A 20,209-nucleotide genomic window follows, 5' to 3' on the forward strand; every position below is an offset into this window, starting at 1 on the left:
GCGGTAATTTTAATTTAGATGATAGAAACTGCTCTTTGCCGCACCTCTTTGGCTCTTTGCCAAGCGCGTCAACAATCTCCGGTGTACGCGTAGCGAAAATGGTGCAGAATCCCTGCCGTCCTAGGTCCCCGCACGCAGAAGGCAGACCGACGCCGCCTCGTGACTCCGCCCGCCTCCATCCCCGTCGCACATCGCCACCCGACACGAACCCCAAAGCACGCCGCGGCGGTCTCACACAGCCCAGCAGGCGCGGTCGAGGGTTTTAGAAGCCACCCCCGATCGGTACGGCCGCACGCACCCCATTCAACAGCCCCGTCGTCCATCGTCTTCTCCACCGAGTCGGCAAAAGAAAAAGGGAAAAGCGTGCGCGGGGGGAGAGGTAGAGGAGAGAGAGGAGGAAGTGAAGGAAAAGCTTCCCGAGCGAAGAAGTGTTTTCCGAAGGCGTGGATAAGGCCGACGCGGTTTGAGGCTCCGGCGCTGGAGAAAGAAGGAGGCTTGTCGAGGGCCGAGCTCCGGGCGGAGGAGGAGGAGGACTGCTGGTGGACTTGCTCGGCCGCCTAGGGTTTCGGGCTGCCGGCCGGCCGGCTCGGAGGCCGCAAGGTCGCGCCTTTCCCATCTCTTCTCCTCCCTGTTCCGTCACCTCCTCTGTTGACCTGTGTCGTGGCGGGCTGCTAGCGAGCTAGCGTCTGCTGGTTTATTTTCCTGGGGGAAATATTTTTTTTTTTGGCTGCTCGAGTGGTGGCAAGTCGCCTTTGGCTTTGCTAGAGGGGAATGCGTGCGTAGTTGTGATTCTGGGTTGGGGGTGAAGGGCTTCCTTTGTTGGAATCGTAGGAATGTTTCTGGGCTTCCTGAATTTGGTCGTGTTTCATCTGGTTTTGCGCTTGGGGAACCAGTCCAGGTTAGCTCGTGTGTCAACTCGTATGAAAAAAAATTGTTTTTCCTCTCCACTAGATTGCGTGGAGGGGAATGGGAGGTGTCGGATTGCTGAGGTAGGCAGGGTACGAGGTTGGTGTTCAATTCGATGGATATCTGCATGATTACACCCCAAAGGTCTTGTCGTTTGGGGCAGTTGGGGCACTAGATGCTATGCCAAATGGCTGGCTCACTCTGGCAATTTGTCCATTTGTCATGTACATACACCAATTCAGATTCTACTGTTATTTTTCTGTCATTCATTTGTTCTGAGGCCCTGAGCCATTAAAGTTTGGCTACTATGGTATTTGCTTACGAGGCCCAAGTAGCATTACCATTTGTGTATGTTTCTTTTTCTGTGTGCTTATCCCTTTATCTGATATATATATGAACTGTTTGTGTTTGGAGTGAATCTATAATGCATTTGCTTGACAAACTTATTGTGACTTGCTGCACTAAAAAAATTTAGGCTGCAATAATCAGCTGAGAAAGCAATAGAGGGTGCTTCACATTTACTAGCATATAGTCAATTGATGACCAGTAACTAACCAATTTCTCATTATTATGAAGAGCATTCATTTTGCCTCATTACAAACAATACTATCCACTGTACTAAACAAACATGTCTAGATGAAAGGGCAAAAATGGCATAAATTCTTTTCACCTCCTGTTATCATACTTATTATTGATTATGTTTACCTTTAGCAAGACATTTGCCATCTAGAAGGTCCATTCCTTCCTTAAAAAAACACCCAAACTCTCTTTATTTTTCAAAGGAAAGGTTAAAACGCATCCCCAATCTCCGTATACGCAAATGACGCTTTATGATCCTGTCCATCACATCCCTGCCTCACATCCATAACACGTTGCTGCGGGCATATCCAGCCTCATGCCTGCACAGGCATTTTGAGGCTTTTATAAGCGACCGACCGGTTCCCCCCTGATCTATCGTCGTCTCCACCAAGTAGAAAAAAGGAAAAGGGTAAAGCAGCGGTGGCGGAGCAAAGGAAAGCTCCGGGCAGAGAGATGGTGGATAAGGCCAAGGTGGTTGGTGCCCCTGGAGAAACGGGGCATGCCTTTTGTTGGGAGAGCTTTGGGAGGATGACTACAGGTGGTGGCGCTGGTGATTTGTTGCCTAGGGTTTCTGGCCAGCCGACTGACTTGGAGGCAGCAAGGTTGCATCTTTCCCTCTCCTTTTTTCGTTATCCCCCCTGTTGACTGGTGTAGAGGTGTGATGTCTGGCGTGCTTGTGTTCGCTTGATTTTTGGGGGAGAATTTCAGGCTGTGGTTGGAGCTTGACTACTTGAGTGTTGGCAAGTAGCTGTTGTGCGAGAGGGATGCATGCGTTGTTGTGATTCTAAGGATTCCCATTGGTAGAATCGCAGGAATGAGCTCTAGCTGTCGATTGGGTTTGTGCTTGTTCCTGAATTTAGCTACTCTTCCGATTTTCATCTGCTTTTGGACTGCATTCTGAGTTTGTGAAAAAAAAAGTGTCCTTTCTCTTGGGGAATTAGTCCAATGGCTAAATCATTTGATCTCGCATTGGAATTTTATTTTTTACCCCATTAGATCGTGGAATTTTATCAGAGTTCTGCATATATGGTATTATCTGGCCAAAGCAGCATATTTAGTTACCCTTGTATATTTTTCTGCTAGCTTGCCTCTTTATCGAATACATGGACTGCTAGGCATGAAATCTCGAATGCATTTGTTTTACACCGATTCTTGTTACTAGTTATATTGGCAAACATTTAGGCTCAATATTCTAGTTGAGGAAGTAACAAGAATTCTTATATATCCTATCAATTGATGAGCACTTACAAACCAATTTTTTTTCTCTGCAGTTTAATGGCTACTGAGAGTGCTGTCCGATTAATTGGTGGGACAGGGGCTAGGGACTGGAGTAAGGGATTTGGTGCATTTGACTCTTCAGTGGGTGGCCTTTCAGGGGAAGATTTAGGATTTGTGGATAACGGCACTGGGGTTTATGGGGGCTGGAGCAAATCTGTTCCAAATCGCAGTGGAAGCGCACCACCTAGCATGGAAGGATCTCTTGCTGCTCTTGGCCATCTCATTGGCCAGCAGAGTGGGAGCTTTGAAGCTAGTTTGGCAACCTTGGATAACATAACTGACAGTTCGAAGTCTGAGGAGCAACTACGTGCTGATCCAGCATATTTTGAGTATTATGGCTCCAAGGTGAATCTGAATCCAAGGCTCCCTCCGCCACTTATTTCAAGAGAGAGCCGCCGATTAATGAACCGTGTTGGCAAGGCTAAAGAGTGGAGGGTAGTCTCCCAAGATAACAGCAGCAAAGGCTCGATATATGTTCCTCGATCTACACTGTCAACTCACAAAGAAGAACCGGAGGATGATAAATCTCCAAGATTGGATTCAAGTTCAGTGGAGGATGCCCAGATTATCTCCAGTGCATCCAACTTTCAGAGCCAGGATTTTAGTCTGGTGAGTGCTCGACATGGATTAATTACTCCTTTTTTGTCATAGCTGTTGCATCCTACCTTCATAGTTATATGTACCATTTTTTTTTTTTTGCTTTGGGCTTCTGCATGAATTCAATCTGTAGTTATATGTGCCAGAGAAAATTCAGAAATTGTGGTTCTGAAACATGCTAGTAGTTAGTTGGTATGTTGACACCTTATAGTTTGCTTTAGGGGCACATGAATGAGCAGGGATGCTATGGCGTTTTACTTGCTTGAACCTGAAATAAGATATGGACTTTTCAACATACTTGTGCAATGATTACATTATTATGAGGCCACCGAATTTGTTGTATCCAAAAGTAGAAATAAACATTATAGTTTGAATTGATGCTTTGGTTTTCCCTTACTCCACTCCACTGTTTTCCCTTTTGCACTTACAAATGAAGTTTGAATTGATGCTTTGGTTTTCTCTTGACTGTCACAAATGGTCTCATCATCTGTTTAATATTTCCTTAGGAGAGCTTTCAACAGAATGCTGCTTCTTTGCCTGATAGTTCATCTTCTAATCCTTCAAATAGCAACACTGGTGATTCTATGCCTGTATATTCTGACATAAATTTGTCAAGGAGTTTGTCAGTTGATGCTGTCAAGCAATCGGACCTGAACTCTTGGAAATCAAAAAACCCACTGAAAAGTAATGTTAGCAGTGACCTTTCATCGCCGCCCCTTCCCAGTTCATCATATTCTGGTAGCAAAACTGGTATGCAAACTTCTCAGCAAGAAAAGGCGGCTGTAGACACCAAACATGGAAATGTTGTGCTTGGCAGTGGTGCAGCTGTTACTGAACTTGATAATGTGGACTCCAGTATGAAGAATTTGAAGTTAAGTTTGGATGGCCATACATCCTCACCTGTGAAGCAGAGGTGGCAGGACAATGTCTTGCAGCAGTATGGCTCCTTTCTCCAAGCCCAAGGTGATCCTATTCAAATGACTACTCAAGGACCCCATCTTCCCCATATACCTTTTGTTGATAACTTGTCTCATGCTCAGCTCAAGTTACCTGCTGGTGACTTGCACCAATTTTTACCGCAGCCTAGTATGACAACACCTTTCTATACACCAAATTCTTTTGGAAACCCTTATTATCAGAATTTGCACCCTGCTAATGCTTTTCCAACCTCAATTGGAACTGGTGGGTACGCTGTAAGTGGTTCCATTTTGCCACCTTTTATGGCTGGCTATGCTCCCCAAGGTCCTCTTGGTACACCTCTTGACAGTCCTATGACTCCAAGCTTTAGTGGCAGGCCATCTGGATTTCCTCCAGCAGGGAATCTTACAGGGGGAACAGATTTTATGCAGTCATATAAAGTATACGGACAACTTGGGGCTGGTATGCAGTCGTCCATTCCTGATCCAAACTTCATTCATTTCTTTCAGCATCCCTCTTTATTTCAGTATACTAGTGGAAATCAATACAATACAATGGGTCCAAGATTTACTGTTGTTGGGAATCCAGCTGAAAGCTTTGATCCACAAAAGATGATACCGCAAGCAGCATATCCATCTGATCAGAGGCTTCCACTTCCAAGAACTGGCTTTCCTAATTCTACTACACCCAGAAGAGGGACTGTTCCAAATTATCAAGGCATATCATCCTACGTTGGAGTGCCGATGACTTATCCTACAAGTCCAGTGTTTCAGGGACAAACGTTGCCTGGAGTATTGCCTCCTGGTAGGAGAAATGACTCTGTTGGATTTCAGTCCCCCTCAAGAAATATCACTGATAGTCCTGGGATTCAAGGGCAGCGAGAAAGACAGAAGTTTGATGAATCAAAGACCTGCTCTTTCTTAGAAGAGTTAAAGTCCAACAGAGCACGCAGGGTTGAGCTATCTGACATCACAGGTCGTATAGTTGAATACAGGTTAGTTCTCTGGTGTTGATTGTTGGTTCAGTCCATATCCTGTCTTAACATCCATTCTAAGAAACAAAGGTTTGTATGCTAATTTTGGATCTATTCTTGATCTCAGTGCTGACCAACATGGTAGCCGATTCATCCAGCAGAAGTTGGAAAACTGCACTGCCGAAGAGAAGGCAGCTGTGTTTGCGGAGGTTCTTCCTCATGCTTCATCATTAATGACTGACGTTTTCGGGAATTACGTGATCCAAAAGGTATGCTGTTGCAAGGGTGAATCTCGTGGCCCATAGTATTGTTTGTATGTTGTGTGCCGTGTCTAGTCATTTCATCTCACACTGTCATGCATTGTAACTTGTAACCAGTAAACATAAGTTTGCAATCACTGCAGTTTTTTGAACATGGAACTCGTGAGCAAAGGAGGGATCTTGCCACCAAACTTGTTGGTCATGTTTTGCCTTTGAGTCTTCAGATGTATGGCTGCCGTGTAATTCAGAAGGTACTCTTTAATCTTTGCTTAATATAATTTAGATGTGACTAATTTGTAATGAGACCAAACCGCACCTAGGTTCTTAAACTTTCCAGGATTCTCACCTAAGTCCACAAACTCTCGAAGTGAGGCTCTAGTTCCTTTGAACATTTTAAGTTTTTCACTCCAAGTGATAAACCAGGTCCCTATTTGGACCTAGAGTGAAGCACTTTTGATTGACCTAGAATCTCACTTTGAGAGTTTATGAACCTAGTTGAGAATCCAAGGTAAGTTTAAGGACCCAGGCACACCTTTTGTTTTTTTAATGTAACAGGCACATCTCTTGTAACAATTATGGAAATATAGAATATGTTATACAAGCCTTTCTATTTCTCAATTCTGTTTGTACATAGCATTTTGTTTTTCATCAACATGTGATGCTTGTAAGTCTCCCAACTACTTTGAAAGCTGCCTGGCTACAGTCTTTGTAAAATGAGTGCCATTGTGAGATGTCCTTCTGATCTTGAATGCATGTGCAGTGTTAGTGGTTCATATGAAAACTTCAATTAAGGTTTATATGAGCATACCCGCAATACTAGAGTGAGCATTTGAAACTTGTGTTTAATATTTTTTCACAAGTATCTGTGGGATGCCTTTTTAGTTTATGTTCTACTGATCAGTGTTTTTTGTTGCTAGTCTGTCTTTATACATAAACTCTTCTTTTCTTCCCATCTATTATTGCAAAAGAGCAGCAGGGTTCTATCACAATATCCATCATTCACTGCACGCCATTGTTAGAGGGGTATCTTGGGGGGGGGGGGGGGGGGGGGGCTCTTTTATGTACATAGAAATTCGCTGTTAATATGCTAATGGGCTAATGGTACTGTGTGGTGATGCAGTGCAAGCAACTTAGTTTCTCATGTGATTCTTGATATCATTATTGTGAGCGACTACATCTATCATTATTGATTATTGCTTCCACTAACTTCTCTCTCGAAACATGTAGGCTCTTGAAGTTATGGAACTTGACCAGAAAATAGATCTAGTTCATGAGCTTGATGGACATGTTATGCGATGTGTCCGTGATCAAAATGGAAATCATGTTATACAGAAGTGCATTGAGTGTGTCCCCACAGAACATATTGGTTTTGTAGTATCTGCTTTTCAGGGACAAGTTGCTAGCCTTTCAATGCACCCATATGGTTGCCGTGTAATTCAGGTGAATTTACAGTAATAATCTATTAGAATTTTGTGATGGATTCTGGTGCATTCTTCAATGATTATCATTATGGGCAGAGAGTTTTGGAGCATTGCGGTGGTAACTCACAAGGGCAGTGCATAATAGATGAAATATTGCAGTCGGCGTGCATCCTTGCGCAAGATCAGTATGGCAACTATGTTACACAGGTAAAATTACTTTGTAAGTTGATATAGTGGATCCTTCAACACCATTTCTCCCACGACCCTTCCAATGTTTGTATGTATGCCTCCCTTGGCAGCTTACTGTTCTCTATTTCTTTTGCAGCATGTTCTAGAAAGAGGAAAAGCTCATGAGAGGAGCCAAATTATTACTAAATTGGCTGGGCAGGTTGTTACCATGAGCCAAAATAAATTTGCATCAAATGTGATAGAGAGGTGTTTTCAACATGGTGATATTGCGGAGCGGGATCTTCTGATCAGGCAGATTGTGGAGCAGACAGAGGGCAATGACAATTTGCTGGTATGTTTGATAGTGTAGTTTAAGTGTTTCCTCCATTATCCCTCCCTTAGTCCCTACCTCTGCCAAACGGGCTGAAAGTAAGGCTAAGACACAGGGAGCTGATCTCAGTTCGGTACATAGTCAATCAGACGATTCTATGGGTGTCTTTCAGTCATTCCAGCTTCTGGGAGCTGTGAATCTCATGGATCACCAAAGGAGTCTCTTCTGTAACCTTATTTCCTTCTGCCTTGATGTTAGCTTATATTTGCTAACCACCTTTTATATTCAATTAGGCAATGATGAAGGACCAGTATGCTAATTATGTGGTTCAGAAGATACTTGAAACATGCAATGAGAATCAGCGGGAACTCCTGCTCAGCCGTGTAAAGGGTCATATGCAAGCATTGAGGAAGTACACATACGGCAAGCACATTGTAAGCCGAGTTGAGCAGCTCTGTGGTGATGGTAAGTTTCATCGTCCACTAGCACTTACACCAAGTTTCGCAGTGACTGTTGGCCACAGCATCATGAGTTCATGACCAATGTCTTCAATTTTGTCACCCTTTCAGGAACTGCCGAGTCGGATTCTTGAAAGGAACCGCCTAATTCTTCATAGGCCAGGGGTGTCTTGTTCTTTTGCTCAGTCCATCAGTGAAGAAAGCAAAAACAGATCAAGTCCAACTCTGGTGCTTCTAAACAGACTAACAAAACTGTCGTCGAAGATTGTATAGGTGTGACTCTTCAGGATAGTCTTGAGGTTCTAGAACAGAAGCGTAGTGGTGTGCATCAGTGTATCTATGTTAGGGTGTGCCTATTTACAGAATAATAGTGGTTGTTAGCTGTGTGCAAAAGGAGTTTAGCGTTATGGTTTGTATGCGATACATATTAACTGTGCCTGGTAATGTATTTGCTTTCTTGCATCGCAGTTGTGGGATAAATGCAATGTTCATGCTTGTCCTGATTACCTTTCAGTTCAACCTGCGGTTCCTACATGGCGATGGAGATCAGCTGCTGTCAATCTTTTGTTGTGATTTGGTGAAAAAAGAAAGGCTGTGCACCTTTACACTGGTTAGGCATGGAGATGAGCTGCGCTATTTTTGTTTTTAAATGTCGGCTGGGATTTAACTGTCTATTTTCTATAAAAAAAAGGTATTTTCTTTCAAATTCATGTAGGTCCACGGGTTCAACAGAAGAAATAAATACTATTTGAAAATATAACGGACCATGTGGAACCCCCTTTAACTAAGGTTTGTCGTGGAAAACTTACGGACAGTGTGGATCCCACGTAGCTAAGGCTAGTCTTAGCGGTGAGTGTATAGTGTTATTATCAAGATTATGATTATCATATCAGATTTTGTGTTGGTAATTATGATTTTATCTCGATAAAACATTAAAACTCTATGAACTCTCTCTATTTCTCTCTTCATAGATTCGCTAAGTGTCACAACATTAAATACTCTCTCCATACCCATAAAACAAGTCGTTTTTGACAATGACACGATCTCCAAAGTCTAACTTTGACTTCTTATTTTTTATAAAAAATATTTATCAAAAAGTGGTATAGATATATTTTTATAAAAGTATTTTTCAAGACAAATCTATTCGTATAGTTTTTATATTTTCAAACTCGACAACTAAAAAGTTATTCATGATTTATATACACAATGTTTGACCCAAAACTTGTCCAAAACGACTTGTTTTATATATATGGAGGGAGTACATATGAAACTCTAACGGAGACAGACTTAGGAGTAGTTACTAAAGATTAGCTATCTCAGTTAATAAACTAGCTAATGTGTTACCCATCACCCAACTAACAATTAGCTAATCTGTTAAGTTCCATCCAACTAAAGATTAACTATTAGGGCACTCTCAATGCTAAAAAAACTACATGTAATTTCTATATCTATTAATTTTTATAGACACTATATATAGGAATTATAGTTCCAATGGATAGTTTTTATAGAATATTTTTTTTATCCAATCACATTCATTGTCTCTCCATTCTCAGCCAATCATATCAATTCATGTCTTGGATTTCGTGTATACATAGTTTCTAACTTAGACCCATTTTCTATGATTTTTGCTCTCTCTCTTCAATAACTACCTTGCACATCAGCAAAATGTTTAGGTGGCACTATAATTAATATCTATAGAAATCATGATGGTTTCTATATTGGGAGTGCCCTTAGATGATTTTTTCGGGCTAACACAATTAATAACGATTAGCTAATGTGATATCTACCATCCAACTAACAATTAGCTATTAGCTGGTTTTCCCAGCAAACACAATTAATAACGATTAATTAATGTGTTGCCTAGGCCTTGTTTACTTCCAAAAATTTTACAAAATAGAAATAGTAGCACTTTCGTTTGTATTTGACAAATATTGTCCAATTATGGACTAACTAGACTCAAAAGATTCGTCTCGTCAATTCCGACCAAACTGTGCAATTAGTTTTTATTTTCATCTATATTTAATACTCCATGCATATGTTTAAAGATTTGATGTGATGGGGAATCTGAAAAATTTTACAAAATTTTTGGGGAACTAAACAAGGCCCTATCTTCCAACTAACAATTATTTTCTTAGCTAACACATTAATGATTAGCTATTAGCTGGGCCTAGCTAACGCAATCAATAGTTACTTATCTAACTAATTACCTACCATCCAACTAACAATTAGCTATTAGCAGTAGTTAAGCCAGTCTCAATGCATAGTTTCATGGCACAGTTACCAAGACTATAAACTAGGTAACCGAACCACAAGAGTTGAAACTCCTCTCTCATCTGATGAAACTCCTTCATTTAATGGCCCTGCCAAGTCAGCAATTTTGTTTATGTGACACCCTATTTTTTTTCATGAAACATGCATTGAGACTAGCCTTAGGGCACTCACAATGCAAACTCTATCATAGAGTTAAAGGTTATTTATTACCTCGAACAATGTAGATTTAGAGTCTAAATAAGACTTGGAGTCTTATTTTTTATACCTCTTTCTTCAATAAATATGCTGCCACATCAGCAAAATACCATAAATAACATGTAATTAATTGTCTTGGACTCCATGATAGAGTCTTGCATTGTGAGTGCCCTTATTAGTAGTAGTTACTCTCTCCGTTCCCAAATATATCAATTCCTAAAATCCGTGGCAATAACTAACTTTATACAAAAGAATAACAATATCTATGTTATAAAATGAGCATCATATGAAAAAATATTCTATGATAAATATAATGATACTAATTTGATATGATAAGTCTTCATATTTTTTCAAGAAATTTGATCAAATTTTAAAAAGTTTAACTTAGGACAAATCTAAGAAAGAATAGTTAATTGGTGGATCCAAACGAATTTAGCCCCTAGTTTAACTTCGGCCAACAATATATATAATACTACAAATTTCAGAAATATATTTCCAAGGTTTTAAATTTATCTAGTTTTCAAGTACATACTGTGGTAAAGTAGATTTTGATGGATCACATTATCTTTGAAGATTTAATAACACAACTTTGTTGGTTCAACACAGAAACTCAAGTACTCCTACGTAATAACAGAAGTATGCAATTCACTATTTTTAGACGGCGTAGAAGCCCTCCAGATTGCCGCTGCTCCTCGACTCCCGCCGGCTCCTCGCCCGGCCGACGCTGCCGGCGGCTCCATCGCCCATTTCGTCGAACACCTGCCCGACCATTCCCTCGATGATGTCCAGCGGCAGCAGTTGCTTCCGGCCGCCAGCCAGGGCCTTGTCGTTGGCCTTCAGGAACCCGGCGTACGCGCCGCGCACCGCCTTGGCCGCCGCGACCTTGATCTGTCCCCGGAGGTCGCCGTCCGGTATCTTGTACTCGGCCCCGTGCCGCCTCACCCGCTCCTCGAGCTTGTCAGCGAACGCCACCGCCTTCTCCCGCGCGTCGTCCGGCGACCAGGTCTTGGGCGCCCCGGAGCTGCTGCCGCTGACGAGCCGGACCAGCGGGGTCCACACCACGTCCTGGTACTCCCACGCCGCCTCCTCGGCCGCCGCCTTGTACCGGCGCCGCATGGCGTCCTCGCCCACCAGCTTCGCCAGCTCCGAGCCCCTGGAGCGCATGTAGATGTACCAGTACGCGTTCATGGCCATGACGTGCGACGCCACCGTGTCCGAGCACACCCGGCGCGCCGCCTCGACGTGCCGGTGCAGCGCCTCCAGCACGCTCGCCGCCGCCTCGGCGAGCGGGGCGCGGCCACCGCCCTCGCCCTCGCCCTCGTCGCCGCCGTCCAGATCCGCGCGCAGCGCGGTGTCCATGAGCGCGCGGTAGTCGTCGGACGCGAGGCACTTGAGGTAGTTCACGGCGTACCGCACGATCTTGGGCACGTGCCCGGCGTCGGCGCCGCCGGCGCCGGTGACGTAGAGCGTCTCGATGCGGAGACCGAACTCGAAGAACACGCCGGACGCGGCGCGCGCCAGCGCGCGCTCCACCTCGCGCGTGCGCTCGCGGATGGCGACCAGCGTGGCCGACTCGCTGGTGAAGAGCTCGTCCAGGCGCTCCCTCTCCAGGACCACCGCGTCGAGCATGTCGAGCAGCTTGAACAGCCTCTGCGGCTCGCGCGCCGCGGCGGACACGCCGTCCGCGAAGCGGAAGAACGCCGCGACGATGCGGGCGGCGATCTTGGCGAAGCACTCGGGCCAGACCGCCGGCGGCAGGGGCTCGAGCACGCGCGCGCAGAGCCGCCGCTCCGCGACGAGCACGGAGGCGATAGCCACGTGGAAATGCGGGCTCCATAGCGCCATCGCCGATTCCAGCGACTCCCACTCCATGGCGTCGATCTCCTCCGGCGTGTACGACTTGAGATACGCCGGGTTCAGCCGCATCATCGCCTTGGCTGCTCTCCTGTACCTCGTCTGAGTGACGTCACCCCACCGTTATTTCAGTTACTCACATCGCAACTGTCACAGCAAGAAAGAGCTAGGCTGTAGAGGTTAGGAAAATGAATTACCGTGACGTAGATGTCGAGGCAGATATCCAAGCAGTCGTTGCCGGCGAGCGTCCTGGCCATCCTTGCGGCGGCCTCCACCACGTCGTCAGTGCCCAGCTCGTACCCGGCCGTGTCTCCGTCGGCGCCGGCGACGACGTCGTCGTCCACGGGCGCCGGGTGCTTCAGTCTGAGGAGCAGCGCCTCGAATAGCTCCTGGAGGCCGAGGAGAGCATCGTCGAGCGGGCCCTCGAAGCGCATCTCCTCGGCTTCCGTCTCGTACACCGCGCGCAGCGCCGCGGCGGCCTCGGTCAGCCTCCGGACGCGGCCGCGGCCGGCGGCCTTGGTCCGGCCCAGGAAGCCGACCGCCTCCTCCACCCTCCGGACTGCCTCTTCTCCGCGCGCCACCACGTCCTCGATGGCGTCCCGCAGCTGGTCCACGCGGTCGACGAACGCGACCGCGCTCTCGGTGTCGCCCGGGTTCGCGGGTGGCGCGGCCTCCACGGCGAGCGAGGACACGCGGCGGAACGCCGCGAGGAGGGGCTCGGCCGGCGCGACGGCGCGGTCGATGCGCGCGCTCAGCGCTCGTGCCGCCACGGCTTGGGACTGGAGGTTGTGGGAGGACGACGGCGAGGCGCTGGACAGGAGCTCGTCCAGGCGGTCACCGATGGCGTCGATTTCGACCTCAGCCTCGGCCGCGGCTGAAAGCACCGAGACGATGGCAGCTCGCGAAGCATGGAGCTTTGCAAGGGCAGTGGCGCCCGTGTCGCCGTCGGCATCGCCGGTCGCCGGCGTTGACGCGTTGGGGCGCATGGCCGGCGGCCGGCCGGTGTTTGAGCCTAAACACGCGTGTATGACGACGTCTCTCTCGCGATTGGCGCCTGCCTTGTGTAACCACAGTATGGTGATTACTGATTAGGACAAGTTTGCTTTGGTGAGAGCAAAAATCTTGGAGCTTAGCTGCCACTTAGGACAAATGGCCATCTTTGGAGATTGCAACTCATTGTTGCAAAATACAGTAGTTGTGAAAAAGAAAGCGAGCATTTTACATTTGTCCAACTGTGGTTCGATACAAGGCTCTGGGATTTTGGAATACATCCAAAGGAAATTTGGTCTGATTTACTTGACAGCCAGGACCCCCTTGTCTTATTAGTAATAAAACTCTCCAGCTTCAACATCTACAACATCAAATTAATTTTGTTAAACTCTCCATGAAATATTTCTTGCTAGTGCATCTTTTCAAACTTGTAGATGTTAATATATATTTTTCAAAACTTGACTAACCCTAGAGAAGTTACTTAGTACAAAGCTAAAGGGAACTATAATTGGAACATTGATATCATACACTAATGTTAATATAGTCCTCGTATGAGAAGTTAGAACAACGTTTATTTGCACATATTCCACAACAGCACTCATTTTGGACCAGTGGATGTATAATATTGTACTTTCTCTGTTCCAAATTATAAATCGTTTTAACTTTTTTGGTATATTCATTTTGCTATGCATTTAGATATAATAATGTCTAAATACATAACAAAATGGATGAACCAAAACAGTCAAAATGACTTGTAATTTAAAACAGAGGGAACATAACATTGACTCATTATGAACCGGATAAACGCTCCACTCATAAAACATGGCTGATAAGTCATGGCTGAAAGCTGAAAGTACTGTTCACTGTTTTTTTTTTGAGAGAGAAACACTACTGAATGACCGACAGATTCAACAGATAAGCCCAAGTGAACATGCTCATCTCAGAACTATGAAATAGTCCTTTCATTAGTAGACAAATTTCACAATAACAATGCCTGGGGCCAATGCATACCCAGTCCGGGTTGACTCTGCTCAGAGTTGCTAGTAGTTAGATAATCCAGGTTAGCAAAGGCCAATTGACTAATACTGCTAATCATGAGTGCAACCAGCACAAGATGGCCTTCTTCTCTCCTAAATGGTTGGCATGTGTGGGATTTTTTAAGGAGAAAAAAATGTTGAAAATCCCACACAGCACAACAAATTTATTCTGTAACAATGCAAGAGCCTGACTTCGTCAGGTTCCTGCTTAGGCATGGAGCCGTGAACCCAAAAGAAGCTCCTTCCATGCCTCATAAAACATCCAGGTGACACCAGACGTCGGCATGACCTTCAGGGAGCTCGCCGCCCAACCTCGGAAAAGACCCTTGACGCCCTCCTCTTGGACCACCTCAGCTAATGCTGCAATCATGTGGGGTGGGCACTTCCCTTGTAGGGATCCCACCATTAGCCGCTTTCTTGCCACTTCTAGAGGGAAGCTGATTGTGCTTGCAGTTAGACCTAGAAGGTTCAAACAACTATGAGACAAGACACCTAACTTGGAATATAACATTTCCTAATTTGTTTCAAGAAATTTAATTAATTGGATGTAACACTTTACATGTAACTGAATCTGACCTGAAAGAGCCCCAATGATCAGCAGCTCAGGACGGTTCAAAGATTTCTTTTTATGTGCACGGCAGTAGGAAGTCTTGATGGTCTCGTACATGAAATAGTAGCATGTGCTATATGGAAGCATGCCAACCAACGTTGGGCAGAGGCCAGCATAAAGACCACCAAGTCCATCAGTCCGGTAGATCTTGTTGATGGCAATGGCAATACTAGGATAAGCCTGACGATTAACAGTCATGCGATCCTGCAACAAGAAGAATAGTAAAAAGGTAATCAATAAATTGAATAAGAAGCTTCACAAAGTTCTATAAAGTTTGCCGGTTTGCCATTTATTTGGAATAGGCAATAGAAGTTGGAAATACGAACCAAACCCCAAAAAGGAAATAAAGAAAAGGAACATAACATTCCATGAATAATGCCGACAGATATTCAACATGCAGATTTAGCTCTGAAGTACCTTAAGAACCTCAAGAGGATGGCACACTAAAGTGCTAGCTATTCCAGCTGCCGCACCTCCAATTGCAATTGGCGATAGTAAGTGAAATGGCAGCTCAATTTTCAAATTGCCAAGTTGTATCTTTGGGCATCCATCCTCTTTCCATTTCTCTTGTGCTGATGCCATAGTCCTTTTGACACATTCAAATGTCCCGAGCTCAATTGCTTGAGTTGGGATAATCCGGAGCATATTTATTGTATTACCTGCCCAGAGTCCTTGCCAGCCATTATGTTCAACAATCTCCACAAAGCTACCAAAAATATGTTTTGATCCTACACCTACAACCATTCTTGTCCTGAAATCAATCAAAGCATATCAGATTACTTGTAGATACTCTTTTATAAGTAGAAAGAGCACTTTTGATATTTATCCAAATCAATGTCAACAGACAACAAAATAATTGTATATCATTTAGCTAAATGGGCTTGGTTAGTAAATTATTTCAATTAGAATAGCAAGTGGGTATCACTTCACCGAAAGATATATACGCTGTCTCCAATAGGCAACCCATCAGGAGACCCAAACCTAAAATGAGTTTTCAACGTAATACCTATAGCCTCCAACAGACTACCTATATGGAAGACCCATTTTAGGTATTCAGAGAGAGATAACCCAAATATGAGTATTCTCTCTCTTCGAGACCCATTTGCAGGGAGAGTTCTCTTTTGGGTCTTGTTGTTGGAGAAGATTAAAAATGAGTATGGAACCCTTTGCCTAGCGCTACCTAAACTTGAAATGGGTCTTGTATTTTGGGTAACGGTTGTTGGAGACAATCTATCATAATATAATAGGCAGATCGATGAAAATTGTAAACAAACTCATTTCCCAGTGTGGGGGGCAAACTTTCTCATGCAACCAAACTAATATATTTTGAAATAGCAAGACACCAGATTTAGAACTATGAATAGACAAATCTGGAGAGCAAAAAGTACCTGATAGTTTCTAAGGGAGCAAGAACAGCCTTAGTCATTGCACCAGCCAATGCTCCACTCACGAATTCTGCGACTTCTCTATTCCTCAGAAAAGTCTGCATTAGGTACAAGTCTTAGATCAATGTCTGGTAACTCCATCAGCATTTGGCAAGATTTGAAAAACTCATAAGAAACTCAGATCACTGAAAACACTATTTCAGGAAGTTCCAACTCTGAAATAGTCCTAAGCATCTGCACATATCATTAGGGCACTCACAATGCAGACTCTATCATAGAGTCTAAAGTTATTTATTACCTCGAATAATGTAGACTTAGAGTCTAAATAAGACTTGGAGTCTTATTTTTTCTACCTCTTTCTTCAATAAATATGCTGCCACATCAGCAAAATACCATAAATAGTATGTAACTAATTGTCTTGGACTCTGTGATAGAGTCTTGCATTGTGAGTGCTCTTAGCTTTGCTGCTGTCATTAAAGATCAAAATAGTGTTTAAGACTATTTTGTGAATGGGTAATGATTACACATTTATACTGCAGCTCAATGGGTTGTTGCCTAGCTGGTGGCATGAAAGTTCCTAGGCAACAGCAACATCACAAATAGCTGGGAAGGTTGGATTGTAGTTGCTTAACAATATTGGTCCAACTTGAAAGTTGGAAGTGGACAGGGAAAGGAAAACAAGGGAACTTAACTAAAAGACAGGTATATTCACCACGGGGTAGATCCATAAAAACCAAGAAAAGTCTTGGGTTTCAAACGACAAATTTTTGTGTCGTTTCTGAAAGGATCATATCACACAAACATAACAGAAAGAAAATTGTGGTAGCAATTAAATTTACTCACCAAGGCATATAAGCAGGTACTGAGTATGTCACTACTTGCTTTAATCAAATTGAAAAATAGCTAATGATACAAAACAGCAGCATCTGTCGGAAGCTTCCCTACACCTCCACAGCTTTTTAAGTCCAAAGGAATTCCAAATAGAAGGCAAAATTCTACTCAATGGGTATAGCTACAGTGCATCTATAGCTTTCAACTGGTCAGCAGTCAGCACCAGGTCTGCTTCTCAAGAAATATCTACCTAAGATAAGTACAAAAAAACATCCAGCAGGCATGGGACACCGGGCACATGGCAATGGGACCCATGCACACATCAACATTATCCTACCTTTAGAACCCCTTAACTTCATCTGTTCTATATAGACAAAAAGAAAATACTGATCTGAATTAACTATACTTCCAGCAACAATTTGGGATGCCCGCCTAGATCGCAAGCCAGTACGAAACTGCCCAACGACCACCAACTGTTAAACAGTCAGCTAATCAACTACTATTGAAACAGATAATGACGTGGCTTGCATATTATCTATATATATAGAGGAGGACGAGGATCCCTGGATAAAGATCCAAAGTAAGCTACAAACATCATGGTCACAATATTTTAACAGATCGAATAAGTAGTAGTTTGAAATTTCTTCATCAACCAGTTACTAGATCGCAGCATGAACCTTCAAGCACGAGGGACCGTTTGCCGGTTGAATCATCCACAGAATATGCATCAGGTAACAACAATGAATGAATTGAATAATACAAAAAAGGTATCGCCTTTACAGCAAAACTGATTAAAAAAATTCAAATCGCCCACAAATCCTAATCCCCATGGGAGCAAATCAGCAAACAGGCACCACGCCTTGAATAAGAAAGCGAAACTCCCGCCTCTGCCGCTTACCCGTGTGCCGAACCCATCCGAAACGCGAAATCGTTCCAATCCACATCCACATGCTCAGTGAAAAAACTAAGCCAGCCTCCATCGCACTCACAACACATCCATCCAGATTCCAGAGCATAACACCAAGCATGAAGAAACCGAGATCTGCAGACGAGACCAGTTACTCACCCTAGCGGCGGCGCCAACGTCGGGCAGCCTGGCGGCGAGGTCCCCGACGACGCGGGCGGCGGCGTCGAGGCCGTCGTCCTTGGGCACGGGCAGGCCCACGACGAGCAAGCCGTCCTTGTACACGCCGGCACCCCCGGGCACGGCGGCGCCCACGCGGACGTCCGCGAAGCCGATGCTCGCCAGCGCCAGCTTCTTGCCGGTGGCGGCGCGCCCCGCCTCCTCCACGCCCATGGCTGCTGCTCCGGCCTCCTTGCGGGTGCGGAACGCGAATGCGCCGAACGGGAGGGGGGGCCCCAAGCGGCAAGCGCAATAGGGGTAAGGGGGGGTCGGGCACTCGAGCGGTCGGCCGGTCTCCTCCTCGTCCCCGCCGCTTCTCGCGGCTTTTGTAGGGAAGGGGAGGGGAGGGAGGAGCGGAGCGGACCGGAGGAGGCGAAATTGCGAAAAGGGTGGTGGTGGCGGGCGCCGAAGAAGGGATTCTGTGTAAAAGCGCTCAGATGCGACGGCAACGGCTTCACGGGGGGTAGCGTACTATACGACGACAGTGCACGTGTAAATCTGTAATGGAGACGGGAGGGTGGGTGGGTGGGGTACTTATTCGTTTTTTTTTCTCATTTTTTCGTGTAAATTTGAAATGATTTTGAATTTTGCTTTCAATTCGAAATAATCTCGACGCTGAATTTTGCTTCCAATTCGAAATAATCTCGACGCTTGAAGCCTCGGGACAGTAATTGGGCCAGCTCTGCCTACATCTAATTCACTAGCCAGGTAACATCAAACTTCCCTACTCAAGTTTGGGCACCTCAAAAATGCAAAATGTTCCTATGGCTGCTAGTCTGCTACTACAAGAGAGACTCTAGGGCTTTGTTTACTTTCACCTTAAAACTAAAAAATTTTCAAGATTCTCTATCACATCGAATCTTTAGACGTATGCATAGAGTATTAAATATAGACGAAAATAAAAACTAATTGCACAGTTTGGTCGGAATTGACGAGACGAATCTTTTGAGCCTAGTTAGTCCATGGTTGGACAATAATTACCACAAACAAACGAAAATACTACAGTGCACGAAACCTTTTCGGTGAAGAACTAAACACGGCCTAGAGAGCGGCCCGCCTAAAACTATGCGGATAGAAAAACAACTACTTTTGTGCACTGAGAGGAATCTAGAGACCGTTTGTGCACCTCTTCATTGAGTGTCCATTCTCACGATAAACCTGGTGTCTTGTTTCCACTTGGAGTGGATGTTGGAATTTGCACCCCTCTCAAATGACGACACGATATGGAAGAGACTGGTTCTACAATATGATTAGCAAGGGCACAAGCATGGCTCATATGATCTCCATACAACTCTACGGTGCATGTGGAAATAAAGAAACGCTATAATTTCCAAGGGCTCAAGGCTGGCACAGACGATCTTTGCTAAGATCAGGGACCGAATGTTTCACATGGTCGATGGCGGGACAAAAGATCATCAACCCTCTTTTTGGTAGACATGCCATTAGTGAGTAATTAGGTACTATTTCATGGCCTTCGCACCCCTCGCCTACAACAGGCAGCGATACTGGCGCTTGTAATCTAACATTATTCTTCTAACTTCTTAGAGCAAGTATAATAAGGAGCTATTAGTGGATTGTATGCTGACATGGAGGAGAGAGAAGAGAAAAGAGAAGAAAAGCGAGCTGTAAGTTTATAGTTTGCTTATACACAAGAACCAAAAAATTTTATGAAACAGACAAATGAACTATAAGCCGACAAACTATAAGTATATAAGTAAACTTATAGACTGGTTGTAAATTTTACACAGTTAGCAATAGGCTGTATTATTACCTTTGCTCTTATTAACGTATAGTCAGGTAACCTGTTCTTTCAAATAAAAAAAAACTTGCTTTCAACACACGTAGAGGTTTTTTTTTGCGCGTTGACCATTGTTGCTTTGTTCGTTTTTTTTTTCTCTCACGTGCTTTTGGTGTGCGTAAATAGACGGTGGATATTTGTTTTGCTGAGAATTGGGAGTTTCCGTGCGTGTTTGTCACGCTTGAGAAAACGTATTGTGACTATTGTCGTTTTGGTCACTCGGATC

The 20,209-nt window shown here is 44.5% G+C and overlaps 3 protein-coding genes across 5 annotated transcripts; 1 reads left to right on the forward strand and 2 right to left on the reverse strand.

Annotated features, from left to right (window-relative positions):
- On the forward strand, window positions 218–8,395 carry LOC110436972 (pumilio homolog 5-like). Of its 3 annotated transcripts, none has more exons than XM_021464857.1 (10): window positions 218–600; window positions 2,757–3,372; window positions 3,867–5,272; window positions 5,379–5,520; window positions 5,655–5,762; window positions 6,739–6,951; window positions 7,029–7,139; window positions 7,258–7,452; window positions 7,725–7,896; window positions 8,001–8,356. In XM_021464857.1, exons 2-10 carry the CDS (start codon window positions 2,761–2,763, stop codon window positions 8,021–8,023), a joined length of 2,982 nt encoding a protein of 993 aa, XP_021320532.1. In that variant the 5' UTR covers window positions 218–600; window positions 2,757–2,760; the 3' UTR covers window positions 8,024–8,356. The 3 variants fall into 3 exon arrangements, with proteins under 3 accessions (XP_021320532.1, XP_021320531.1, XP_021320530.1); XM_021464856.1 differs by lacking the exon at window positions 218–600 and adding an exon at window positions 726–898; XM_021464855.1 differs by lacking the exon at window positions 218–600 and adding an exon at window positions 932–2,087 and having other exon boundaries at window positions 8,001–8,395.
- Window positions 10,844–13,932, reverse strand: LOC8062436 (exocyst complex component EXO70A1). The gene is made up of 2 exons (XM_021465140.1): window positions 12,407–13,932; window positions 10,844–12,311 (listed from the first exon to the last, which is right to left on the reverse strand). Exons 1-2 carry the CDS (start codon window positions 13,193–13,195, stop codon window positions 11,010–11,012), a joined length of 2,091 nt encoding a protein of 696 aa, XP_021320815.1. The 5' UTR covers window positions 13,196–13,932; the 3' UTR covers window positions 10,844–11,009.
- On the reverse strand, window positions 14,066–18,608 carry LOC8062437 (probable mitochondrial adenine nucleotide transporter BTL1). Its single transcript, XM_002445814.2, has 5 exons — window positions 18,129–18,608; window positions 16,235–16,329; window positions 15,264–15,597; window positions 14,813–15,050; window positions 14,066–14,695 (listed from the first exon to the last, which is right to left on the reverse strand). The coding sequence occupies exons 1-5, from the start codon at window positions 18,357–18,359 to the stop codon at window positions 14,445–14,447; spliced, it is 1,149 nt and encodes a 382-aa protein (XP_002445859.1). The 5' UTR covers window positions 18,360–18,608; the 3' UTR covers window positions 14,066–14,444.

This window comes from Sorghum bicolor, chromosome 7, assembly GCF_000003195.3.
Source record: "Sorghum bicolor cultivar BTx623 chromosome 7, Sorghum_bicolor_NCBIv3, whole genome shotgun sequence".
In the NCBI taxonomy this organism is placed as follows: Eukaryota; Viridiplantae; Streptophyta; class Magnoliopsida; order Poales; family Poaceae; genus Sorghum; species Sorghum bicolor.

What these genes read in the sequence shown, in the direction of transcription:
- LOC8062436 (XM_021465140.1), bottom strand. Translation starts at nt 13,195, where the DNA reads ATGCGCCCCAACGCGTCAACGCCGGCGACCGGCGATGCCGACGGCGAC. An exon ending in GCCTCGACATCTACGTCACG is followed by an intron (nt 12,312 to 12,406) that starts GTAATTCATTTT and finishes GACGTCACTCAG; the next exon opens with ACGAGGTACAGGAGAGCAGC.
- LOC110436972 (XM_021464855.1), top strand. Translation starts at nt 1,939, where the DNA reads ATGGTGGATAAGGCCAAGGTGGTTGGTGCCCCTGGAGAAACGGGGCAT. An exon ending in GCTGCCGTGTAATTCAGAAG is followed by an intron (nt 5,763 to 6,738) that starts GTACTCTTTAAT and finishes CGAAACATGTAG; the next exon opens with GCTCTTGAAGTTATGGAACT. An exon ending in AGGGCAATGACAATTTGCTG is followed by an intron (nt 7,453 to 7,724) that starts GTATGTTTGATA and finishes ATATTCAATTAG; the next exon opens with GCAATGATGAAGGACCAGTA.
- LOC8062437 (XM_002445814.2), bottom strand. Translation starts at nt 18,359, where the DNA reads ATGGGCGTGGAGGAGGCGGGGCGCGCCGCCACCGGCAAGAAGCTGGCG. An exon ending in ACGTTGGCGCCGCCGCTAGG is followed by an intron (nt 16,330 to 18,128) that starts GTGAGTAACTGG and finishes TACCTAATGCAG; the next exon opens with ACTTTTCTGAGGAATAGAGA. An exon ending in GCTCCCTTAGAAACTATCAG is followed by an intron (nt 15,598 to 16,234) that starts GTACTTTTTGCT and finishes GATTGATTTCAG; the next exon opens with GACAAGAATGGTTGTAGGTG.